Source organism: Marmota monax, unplaced genomic scaffold (genome assembly GCF_021218885.2).
Source record: "Marmota monax isolate L192 unplaced genomic scaffold, Marmota_monax_Labrador192_F-V1.1 WCK01_AAM20220418_F8-fsc01467, whole genome shotgun sequence".
Lineage (NCBI taxonomy): Eukaryota > Metazoa > Chordata > Mammalia > Rodentia > Sciuridae > Marmota > Marmota monax.
In genome coordinates, this window is record NW_026693525.1 from 50,156 (window position 1) to 62,387 (window position 12,232).

Sequence of the window (12,232 nt, forward strand, 5' to 3'; positions counted from 1 at the left end):
TCATCTCTCGTCAAGAATGGCCAAAACATTGGCCATTACAAGAAGCCACTCAAACGCTTCGAGGCCTAGGAGTGGCGACTAATCCCCATAGAAGTGCAATGGTATTAGATTGGAAGGATCCTGAAGGATGTGAAGGAACTATACAGCCATATGTATTGGATCATCTTCCCGTAAATTTATGGGGACGAGATGTCCTAGATCAATTAGGTTTGACATTAACAAATAACATCAACCAAAATGCACCCACTATTATGACTAGACAAGGTTTTAGGAAAGGAAAAAGATTAGAAAAACAAGAACAAGGTATAGCAGCACCAATACAAATAGATCAAGGAACAGACAGACATGGGTTGGATTTTCAGAAAGGGCCACTGAGACAATAAAAATTACTTGGAAATCAGAAAAACCCTCAGAGCCTCAACTGCCACCACCGGCTTTCCCCAAGCCTCTCTCTCCCACACAAGCTTCTCTCCACCTCCCACAATCCTCCTGCTCTTGAGGCCGATTGGCTGGGTCACGTGGGCGGAGCCAAAAAAGTCCCCCAGTGAGCAGCTCCGTGGTCTGAAAGGGCAGGGAAACAGTCCAATGAGCATCACCGCAGAGGAGCCAATCAGCTAGATGTTGCTGGGGCCGAGGAGCCAATCAGCTAGATGTTGCTGGGGCCGCTGTGAGCCAATCATCAGCCAGCAGCTGGAAGTTTGCTGGCAGCTGGAAGTTTGCTGGGGCCCCTTCGGCTGTGGCTCTCAACACCTTTCTTCCTTCCCTCCCTCCCTCCCTCTCTTTGCCAGGAGCACTTAATAACTGAACCACATCCCCAGTCCTTTTTACTTTTTATTTTGAGACAGGATCTCACTGAGTTTCTTAGAGCCTTGCTAAGTTGCTGAAGCTGGCTTTGAGCACATGTTCTTCCTGCCTCAGCCTCCCAAGTCACTGGGATTACAGGCATGCACCACTGAGCCTGGCCCTCTTGTTTTCTGTTTTATTAATTTCTGCTCTGATCATTATTCATTTCTCTGTTTATGCTTGTTGTGGGCTTAATATCTTTTTTTGCTTTTTCTGACTTCTTAAATTGGAAATCATCACTGATTAAAGAACTTTCTTCTTTGCCCTAGCATCTTACTGCTATGAATTTCTCTCTATTTGTGGTTTTAACCATATCTCACAATTTTTGATATGTTATACTGTCATTTTCATTAAGGTCAGAATATTTTCTATTTTGTAATTTATTATTTGCTCTGTGGATTATTTTAAAGTTCTTTCTGTTATTGATTTCAAGTTTAATTCCTTTATAGTCAGAGAGCATACTGAGACTATTGCAGCTTAGTTTTGGGTTTAAAATTTGACTTTTTTGTGAAGGCTTCATGAGCCTTCACAAAAACAAAGTACATGAGTGTACTTTGTTGTTGGTGGAGTGTCTCACAGATGTTATTTAGATCAAGTCAATTAACAGTGTTATGAAAGTCTTCCATACCCTTTCTGATCTTCTACTTTTTCTAACAATTACTGAAAAAGACTGTTGAAAGTATTGTTCATTCTCGTTTCATTATGAGGTGTTCCTTTTTATCCTTGATGATAGTTTTTTTGTTGTTGTTTGTTTGTTTGGTACAGAGATTGATCTCAGGGGCATGTGACCACTCAGCCCATCCCCAGCCCTATTTTATATTTTATTTAGAGACAAGATCTCACTGAGTTGCTTAGTGCCTCACTTTTGCTGAGGCTGGTTTTGAACTCACGATCCTCCTGCCTCAGCCTCCTGAGCCACTGAGATCACAGGCGTGGGCTACTGCTCCTGGCAATAATAGTTCTTGTTCCGAAATCTACATTAATATTTGTATAAGGTATCCTGCTTTTTTGAAAAAAAAAAAATAGCACTTGCATGACATGTCCTTTTACTTTAAACATGCATGATTTGACATTTAAAATCAATCTCTTGGTCCACCAGGCCCACTGCCTCCTTGGGGCTACAGCTCTTGGCATGCCCCACACTCTTTTAGCCCTCTGCCTGCCTCTCCTTCTTCTCCTCCCAGAGCCATAGAAGTGGAGCCACTGCCACAGTCACAGCCACAGGCACAATGGCATCTGAAGTTACAGAGAATGATGAAGTTATCAAAGTTTTTCATGATAGAAATTAAGGAAATCTAATACATAAGGGAAGATCAAAAAAAGAAAGCAGTTCTCTTCTGTTCAAACAATGACAAATGAAAAATAATTGTAGAGAAGGAAAGCAGATCTTGGTGAGTGACATTGGTAATACTGTGGAGGACCCCTGCACATCTTTTGTGAAGTTACCTCTGAATGACTACCAATGTGCTTTGTATGATGCCACGTACAAAATGATTCTAAAAAAGAAGATCTAGTATTTATATTCTGGGTTCCTAAAAGTGCACACTTAAAAAATAGGATTACTTATGGTAGCTCTAAAGATGCCATTAAAAGAAATGTACAGGTATTAAACACAAGTGGCAGGTAAATTACTTGGATGATATTAAGGACCAGTCAACACGTGAAGAGAAATTGGGAGGCAATATAATAGTTTCACTTGAAGGAAGGCCATTTATCAAATGACTATCAAGTGCCATCTGGATCTTAAGGGGTCTTCATTTCTCCAGCTCAGTCTGTTGGAGAATGTCAGCATTTGGTGTTTCTTGTTTTTTGTTTTTTTCCCTTTCCACTAGGCCCTTGCAACACAATGAGTGAAAGAGAGATTTGTTTAAGCAGCCTGCCAGTGATTGCCAGACTCTTTAATATGGTTACTTTTATGTAGAATCTACGCCCCCCAAAAATAAATAAATAAATAATATGAATTTCTTATAGATAGTGCATTGTGAAGGGGTCTTCTTTTTTAATCCAATCTGATAATGCCTGCCTTTCTCTCCCTCTCTCCCCCTCTCTGTCTCTCCACCTATCCCGCCCCCCCCAGTCCAAGGAATTAAACCCAAATATGCTTTACTACTTAGCTACATCTCCAGCCCTATTTGTTTATTTTTTGAAACAGGGTCTCAATTAGTTGCTGAAGCTGGCCTCGAATTTGCAGTCTTCCCACTTCATCCTCTGTAGTAGTTGGGTTTACAGGTGTGTGCCACCACATCTGGCTGATCCCTATCTTTCAATTGAATTGTTTAAATTTTACATTTAATGAAGTTATCGGGTTGGTTGAGTTTAAATCTACTATCTTCTTACTTATTTTCTATTTGTCTCATCTATTCTTGGTTCCCTTTTTTCCTTCTGCCGCCTTTTGGAGTTTTTATTTTTTATTTTTTGGTACTGGGTATTGAACCCAGGGGCACATTACCACTGAGCTACATCTCCAACCCTTTTTATTTTTTGAGACACAGCCTTGTTAAGTTGCTTAGGGCTTTGCTAAGTTCCTGAAGCTCGTCTTGAACTTGTGATCCTCCTGCCTCATCCTCCCGAGAGACTGAGATTACAGGCATGGGCCATCACCCCCTACTTGCTTTATTCTTCTTTAATGATTCCATTTTATCTTCACTACTGGCTTTTTAACTCTGTTTCTTTATATTCTTTTCAATTTTTCTTTTTTCGGTGCATACTACATAAGCACCCTACCCTTGAGCTACAGCCCTATCTCTAGCCCTACTTCTTTCTTTCTTTCTCTTTTATTTTTAGTGGTTGCGATTGTTCTAAGGTTTATATTGTACAATTTTAACTCATCCATAGTCTACCTTCAAATATTATACCATTTCCCAATAAAGTAAAAATATTATAACATTTATTTCCATTTCTTGCACTCATTCTTTGTGTTATTGTTGCCACACATTTTATTCTACATGATATAAATGTCACATTTTTTTCCTTTAAAAACATTAGAAACTTAAAAAATAGGTGGATGCAGTGGTGCATGCCTGTAATCCTAGTAGTTCAGGAAGATCGAAAGTCCAAAGCCAGCCTCAGCAACTTAGTGAGGCCCTAAGCAATTTATCAAGACTCTGTCTCAAAATTTTAAAAAGGGACTGGGATGTAGTTCAATGGTTAAGTACCCCTGGGTTCAATCCCTGGTACCAAAAAATGTATATAAATTATATCTTATGTTTAGTTACATATTTAGTATTTCTAGTGTTCTTCATTCCTTTATATAGATTCCATTTTTCATGTAGTATCATTTTTCTTTGGCCTGAGAAATTTCACATAGCGTTTCTTAAAGTGGAGATTTGCTGCTACAGAATCTCTTAGTTTGTCTAGAGATGTTCATTTTTACCTTATCTTTGAAAGATTTTTTCTGGGTAAAAATTTCTCATCTGAGAGTTTTCTTTGAATACTTTAAAGAGGAGTTGCTCATTGTCTTCTAACAAGCATAGAATTTTGGCATGAAGTCTTCTGTCATTCTTTTTTTTCCTCCACAGTTTTTTCTTAGTGCATATAGTTGCACATATGATGGGATCTGTTACATATTCATGCATAAAATGTAACAATATAATTTGGTCTGTGTCACTCCTCAGCATACCCCCTCCCTTCCTTCAAATGTTTTTTTCTATCTTCTCCCAGGACATCTTCACTCTATGTGGTGAAAAGACAGAATAGTTCCAGCTTTGTTTGAACTTCAGAAATTGTTATGCTTACTGCTTTTTGGTATTTATTTCTCTTGCCCTAGATAGTTTCCTTTCACATATATGCAGGTCAATATTAGCCTAAGACTTATGAGGAACCCTCTTGAATCTCTAAAGCTTTCTCCTACCCACCTCTCTCTCTCTCTTTATATATATATTTTTTAATATTCTGCCCCATAAATTCTAGCTGCCTTGACTTCCCTAAACTTCAGTCTCCATCTCCTCAGTTCCTTGAGATTTCTCCACTCTTCTGGGACATCTGCTTCCTGCCCTGCAGCCTTGAAATTGTCTCCAGATTTCTGGTGCACTGAGGAGCTAATCTAGTTTACATCCTTTTTCTCAGGGATCTTAATCCTGCACTACCTATTGCCCAATGTTTGAAAAACATTGTTTCATATGTTTTCCTCATTGTTCTAGCTGCCTAAGTGGAAGAGTGAATCAATTATCTTACTCCATCCACCTTGTTTGGAAGTGACAATCTCACATACTGTTTTTTGAAGATGACCCACTTGGCATTGTGAATTATCCCTCTTATTTGCTCAGTAGATGGGTGACCCAGTACCATTTTTGTGCTCACCTTCAAGCTGGCCTTAAATATAGTGACTACAATTGAGCCCAGGAGATTGTTTCTGCATTTCTTCTTTTAATAAGGCATATACTCTAGAAGAGATTTGGCTACAGGAAGCATTAACTATACTTTTTCTGCCTTTTTCTTCCTGTCCGCTCTCTCTCTCTCCAGTGAAAGACTACCAGCTGGTCCAGAAGGGAGGAGGACAAGAATGCAGTGACTCTCAAGCCCAATTGAGCCAATATTCCCAGCACTTTGCCTTTATCGCCAGTCACCTTCTGCAAACCAGCATGGATAGCTATTGTTCCGAGGCTGTAGAAGCAACTTGGATCCTATCCCTGGCCCTCAAAGGTTTATACAAAACACTAAAGGTAATGGTGAGCCTCTTCCATTTCATAATAATTCTGGCTGTGATTTGACATCTGCAGGAGATTAACAAGGGAGAAATTCCATCTGATTTCAGTGAATGGTTAATCATAGGATCCTGATTATTTTTAGAAATGGTTGGGGCCTTACACAAAGATAAATAAAATTTTCCCAATAGATTTTTCTATGTTTTTTGTACTGTTTCATGAGCTAGGGTATTATGACTTCATGAGGACATGACCTTGGCAAGTGAGAACAAAAGACTTCCGAATGGCAGCTCCTCTGGTTCATTGTAGGAGCTGGGAGGAAAAATAAAGGGTGTTAGCATCCCATTGGATCTTTAAGCAACAGGGTTCGTCATTGGGGTAGAAGGAAGTAGACAAGTTAATGAGTTGGGTGATATTTGGTAAACTATTGACTAGTGTGGTCTTCTTGCCCTGGGGGTGCTGGTGGAGAAGAGGATCTTTCAAGGATGCATTTCAGCTCACTTGGAGTTTGTAGTCCCTTGACTCTGAAGAGTATTCAGTGGTAGAACTGGTGGCAAGGTCACAGAAGGGACTCAGAAACCACAGGAGACTGGACTTACCGCCCTGGGCCAGCCTTAATTTAAGGGTTTGTAGTTGTCAGGTTTTTTTTGGTTTTTGTGTTTTGGTTTTATTGTTGTTGTTTTGTTTTGGGGTTTTTTTTGTTTGTTTGTTTGTTTGTTTTTTATATTTATTTTTAGTTGTAGTTGGACACAATACCTTTATTTTTTATTGATTTATTTTTAATGGGGTGCTGAGGATCGAACCCAGGGCCTCGCACATGTGAAGCGAGTGCTCTACCACTGAGCCACAACCCCAGCCCCTGTGTTTTGTTGTTTTTTTTTTTATTCATGACATTTATCACAATGTCTGATTGATTTCTTTGTTTACATTGTAGTAGGAACAGGAAAATAAACTCCTTTGGGGAAGAAATCTTTGAATCCTTCACTTATTAAATATTTGTTGAGCTTAATTGCCAAACAGAACTAAGTATGTAGTAGTGAATGAAAAAGGTCCCTGCACTCACAGATCTTCCACTTTAACCATCCAGAGGCTATAAGGAGCCTGCAAAGAAGACTGCCTTGGGCAGAAAAAGCCTTCTGAAGAGATAAAATTTGAGGTAATCGGTTAGAAGTCAGCCTTGGAAAACAGAGCAGGAAGAGTAGCAAGCTCCAGACCTTACAGAGGAAGAGGAATGATTGTCACAGAGGTGAAATAACAACCTCTGGGGCTTTGGAGGATGAGGCCAGAGAATTCTTTATTAATCTTTATAGAAGCAGAGGACTTTGGCAGAAGTTCTGAGTTGAAGGAAGCTCCTTTAAATCTCATTGACCTTACATTTGTTGCCTTCACTATTCACCATTACTTCTGCTGAAGTCTTCTAGTGGTATGGTAACAAGGGGGTGTACCCTCAAATAATTTTCCATGGGTGGAGGTAAATTCTACCTACATTCAGTTCTAAAACAAGGCTTAATACTTGCTTTTGATGAAAATCATTTGATGAATTGCACAGACACTAGGGGGTGCTGAGCATTCATTCAGACTGGGATCCACAATCTCACTGGACTTGCAAGAAGTTTAAGTAAGATACCCACCATCAGACCGTTTCCTTATTTACAATTTCCTTTAGCATTTCATGTAAAGCTTACTTTTATTTAATATTTCCCTTACTCCCTCCTTTTTGGTATCAAGAAGGGAATTATGGACACTCTGGTTGCTTGTTTAATCCTTGATATCTATATTTCCATGCACCAAGTGCAGTGATTCATGCAGGAGGAAGGTCAAGGTACTAGGTCTCTGATAGTGCTTTCCCCATCATTTAAAATGTCTTCACTGTCCCCCAAAGTGTAAAAGTCTTTTAAGTGATTCTATCTCTTTGTGTAGGAGAGAGATTTTAAGAAAAATGATTTTCAAAATAGTTAATATTTATGCTTATGAATGCTTGTTCTTCAAGTTTTTAGTTCCATGCCATGTATTCGATTTATTCTTTCTCTTTTTAATCTTTTTTAATAAAATTATTTTGTTAGAGCTTTATTGTTACACATGGTAGTTGGGTTCATCCCAACAAACTCATTGCATCAGCACAATCAGGGCACAATCAGGAGCCACTTGTCAAAAGAAACTAACTTTATTTTTAGAACCACACACGCCAAACAAAACAGCCTCTCAGGAAAAACCCTCAGAGCCTCAACTGCCACCACCGGCTTTCCACAAGCCTCCCTCTCCCACACAAGCTTCTCTCCACCTCCCACAATCCTCCTGCTCTTGAGGCCGATTGGCTGGGTCACATGGGCAGAGCCAAAAAAGTCCCCCAATGAGCAGCTCCGTGGTCTGAAAGGGCAGGGAAACAGCCCAATGAGCATCACCGCAGAGGAGCCAATCGGCTAGATGTTGCTGGGGCCGAGGAGCCAATCAGCTAGATGTTGCTGGGGCCGCTGTGAGCCAATCATCAGCCAGCAGCTGGAAGTTTGCTGGCAGCTGGAAGTTTGCTGGGGCCCCTTTGGCTGTGGCTCTCAACATCTCCCCCTCTCTGTTTAAACAACAAGCATGTGGCTTAGGGACCGTGCCTGTTAGGCAGTCCAATTCAACATATGGTCCTTACCCGTCATGGGATGAACTGACCTCTAGGCGTCAGCCTCCTGTCTTAGGTTGGTACCACTGCAATCGGATCATACCCGTCACTGACTACCGGTCCAGCATACAGCCATACTTGTGGATAGGCCTTTGCACCTGTGGGGGGGTGAGGTTCTTTGCCTCACCTCTGTTGGCCCCCAAATTTTAGACCATCACTAGTAGAGGAGGATGCAAAATGCCATGACATTAAGCCAATTGAGGGCTCCTTTGAAAAATTGTACCACCGGTGACACCATCAGCAAAAATACTCCAGCACTACCACAATTCGCTGTACCAACAGATAGTTCACAATGCATACAGGTGAGCTCACAATGTGTCCAGGCAAGTTCTGCAAGCAGTTCAGTGATGGCTATTGTAGAAGCTGTAGATTGGTTTTATCTTTGACTTCACCAGCACTGGGATGAAGATAGGAATTCTGGCAATAATGGCTAAAGAAAAAATTATGTAACATTCCAGAAGGCACTAAAAGAAAACAATTTTCTTAACAATTTACATTGTCTTCACCGGCACTGGGATGAAGATAGGAATTCTGGCAATAATGGCTAAAGAAAAAATTATGTAACATTACAGAAGGCACTAAAAGAAAACAATTTTCTTAAAAATTTACATTGTCTTTAAGAGAATTATTAAATATAATGAAAAGGAAAGGTGAAAGTAAACAAACAGATCTGTTAACCTTCTTTTGTGTTCACATATTAAAACAATCCTCAACAGTTGTTTACCCAATTTAAATTAAACCATATAAATCACGTGAAAAAAAAATATTTGGATCCATTTTATCATGAGCGCTCATCTTATATGATATATGGACATACGTACATTCAAACATATAACACAAAACACAAGTGTGCACACATAATACATACAACACATAACATTATAGTAAAGGCCTTATAACTTTTTACAGGTGAAATCTCCATTGCAATGTTTAAAAACTCTATAGTCAAAAAATAGAACTGATCAGCAAAACATTAACCTAGGTCTGTATGAGCTCAAAAAACAAAATAGAACTTCATGATATGGCAAAGGGCAATAATAAAATAGATATTGAAAAAAGCATCCTGGTTCTGTTGCAGATGTAAGAACAGCCAAACTGGAGTTTTGGATATCAGTTGTTATGGATTTGAGCCAAATCATCTTCTTTTTGGTCTGTAGAAATCGCTTTAGTTAATCTTTCTGGAATCCAAATCGGCTGCTGTTCTCCCTGTGGAAACACATAAACAGACCCCCGACTCCAGACAATCACTGGGTCAGGACCTTGGTTAATCTCTCTGGAATCCAAATCGGCTGCTGTTCTCCCTGTGGAAACACACAAACAGACCCCCGACTCCAGACAATTACTGGGTCAGGACCTTTCCATTGTCCTGTTAGAATATCCTTCCAAAGTACCTTGGGCTTATGTACATTTTTTGGACACATATGCCTTTCCGCAGCACTAAGTCCTGATGAATCCAAATTTAAAAAGTTTAGAGTAAAAAGGGTTATTTTAAGTTTATCTTTGGGGAATATATACCCCTTCCCAATTCCTTCTTTTTGCTTTAATAAGTACATTTTAATAGTTTGATGAGCTCTTTCAACTATGCCTTGTCCCTGTGGATTGTATGGGATTCCTGTTATATGAGTAATGCCAAATGTTGAGCAAAATTGTTTAAAAGAGGTAGAAGTATAACCAGGGGCATTATCTGTTTTTAACTGTTTTGGAACACCCACAGTGGCAAAATTTTGTAAGCAATGAGCTATAACATCTTTAGTTTTTTCTCCGGCATGAAGGGAGCCCATCAAAAATCCAGAAGAAGTATCAACTGTAACATGCAAATATTTTAATTTTCCAAATTCTGGCAAGTGTGTGACATCCATCTGCCAAATATGGTTAGGTATCAATCCTCTAGGATTGACTCCAAGATTAACTTGTGGTAAAAAGGTCACACGATTTTGACATTGTTTTATTATTTGTCTAGCTTGTTCCTTAGTTATTTTAAAACGCTTTTGTAAAGTATTAGCATTGACATGGAACTTTTTATGAAAATTTATAGCTTCTTCTAGTGTAGAGAAAATATGTATGTCATGTGTAGTTTTATCTGCTAAATCATTGCCCAAACTAAGGGCTCCAGGCAATCCTGTATGTGCCCTGATATGTCCTATAAAGAATGGATCTTTTCTGTCCCAGATTAGACTTTGTATAGTGGAAAGCAAAGAGAAAACAGTAGAAGGGGAAATCCTACCAGCATCTTCAAGAGATACTATAGCATTAACTACATACTGACTATCAGAAAATAAATTAAATACAGAATCTTTAAACATCACAAAAGCTTGTAAAACTGCATTAAGCTCTACCTTTTGAGCTGATTGTTTGGGTACTAAAAATGTAAAAGTTTGATCAGGGGTAACTACTGCTGCTGTACCATTATTTGACCCATCAGTGAATATATTTGGAGCATTCATGATAGGTGTTTTTCTTGTCATTTTTGGAAAAATTACAGGATGCAATGACCAAAAAGACAATAAAGGATTAGATGGTAAGTGGTTATCAAATGAAACATTAGATTTGCACATGATTATTGCCCAAGTATTTAACTCATTAGCTAACTCATCAATTTGATTCATAGTATATGGAGTAATAATTTTATTGGGAGAAATTCCAAACACTCCCTTTGCTGCTTTTATTCCTTTGAGTATTAATTGTCCTACAGCCTCAGGATACCTAGTAAGAATAGTGTTAGGAGAATAAGATAAATGTATCCATAATAATGGACCTTCTTGTCAAAATACTCCTGTAGGAATATTTTTTGTTGGTAGTACAATAAATAATAAAGGCAAACTTATATCAATTCTATCCAAATGCATATTTTCCATATATGTTTCAATGATTTTTAATGCCTTTCTTGCTTCAGGCGTTAACATTCGGGGTGAATTTGGATCTGATGGACCTTTTAGGATATCAAATAAAGGTCCCAACTCTCCTGTTGGTATACCTAAATAAGGCCTTATCCAATTTATGTCTCCTAATAACTTTTGAAAGTCATTAAGTGATTTGAGTTGATCTACTCGTATTTGAATTTTTGGTGGACGGACCATATGCAATTTGTTGCTGCTGATCCTCATAAGGTCCCTTTCCTAACAACATATCTAGATTTCTCTGAGGATAACCGGCTGCTGCATTTCGCCCAGCCGTCTCCTTGCAAAATTCCTCATTGGCAACCTTCCATAACAGGTATTGTCCTCCATTTAGCACAGCTTTACACATATTAGCCCAATCTGCTGGCGTCATGTTCAAGTTGTTAATGGATTCGACCATGCTTACAGTGAAGGGTGCTTGAGGACCATAGGTTGTTACAGCCTCTTTTAGCTGCTTCACTGTTTTGAAATTTAAAACTTGGTAAACTCGCTGCCCTCCTGCCTCAAATACAGGGCACGTTAATATTTGAGATCTTGTCTCAGGATCCCAACTATCAACTGCGGGGGTTGGGGACCTCCCAGCATATGGAGGTGGCCTTGTTAGTTGGACACTTACGTCCTCTGGTGATAGAAAGGTGTTAGTAGCAGTCTCCTGTAGAGGTGGTGCTGTTGATTGGAAACTTACACCCTCTGGTGATAGAAAGGTGTTAGTAGCAGTCTCCTGTTGTAACTTTCCCCCTGATGGCTTTTTCTGTTTTACACTTTCTTTCTCTGTCTGACTAGCTTGAGAGGCCTTCTCTTTTACTTGAATCTTTTCCTCTGTCTGACTAACTTGAGAGACCTTCCCTTTACTTGAATCATTATGTCTTCTCCTTCCTCTACCATTGTCTGAACTGAAGGCTTTGGACTAAGCAAACAAGATACGAATGTCCACAATGGCAATGTGCCAACTGGCAGAGTCCCTGGGCTTTTCTTTTCTACTCTTTTTAAATCTTCACCATGATGGTTCCATTGTGATATATTTAACAACTCCTCCTTAAAAAGCCATGGGCTACATTTTTGTATTGTATCAACGTATGCCCTGATTGTTCTTGATTTTACTGAGATGCCTCCTTCCTCTAACAATTTACTTAACACTCTTTCAGTTTGTTTTTTACTAATTTCTGATCCCGTATTTCTAC

The 12,232-nt window shown here is 39.2% G+C and overlaps 1 protein-coding gene, 1 non-coding gene and 1 pseudogene across 2 annotated transcripts in view; 2 read left to right on the plus strand and 1 right to left on the minus strand.

The window, feature by feature from the left end:
- The window catches only part of LOC124102278 (zinc finger ZZ-type and EF-hand domain-containing protein 1-like), a gene marked incomplete at its 5' end in the record, with an annotated part of 55,529 nt that extends 49,851 nt beyond the window's left edge, over positions 1-5,678 (plus strand). The window contains 1 exon segment of the mRNA XM_046458510.1: positions 5,305-5,678. Within this exon segment, the coding sequence (XP_046314466.1) occupies positions 5,305-5,552 (248 nt within the window).
- Positions 781-5,298, plus strand: LOC124102279 (cofilin-2-like; annotated as a pseudogene).
- Positions 5,679-6,268: 590 nt separating the features above from the next.
- Trnav-cac (transfer RNA valine (anticodon CAC)) lies at positions 6,269-6,341 on the minus strand. The gene has a single exon. It is a non-coding gene; the product is annotated as a tRNA-Val (tRNA).
- Positions 6,342-12,232: the final 5,891 nt, after the last annotated feature.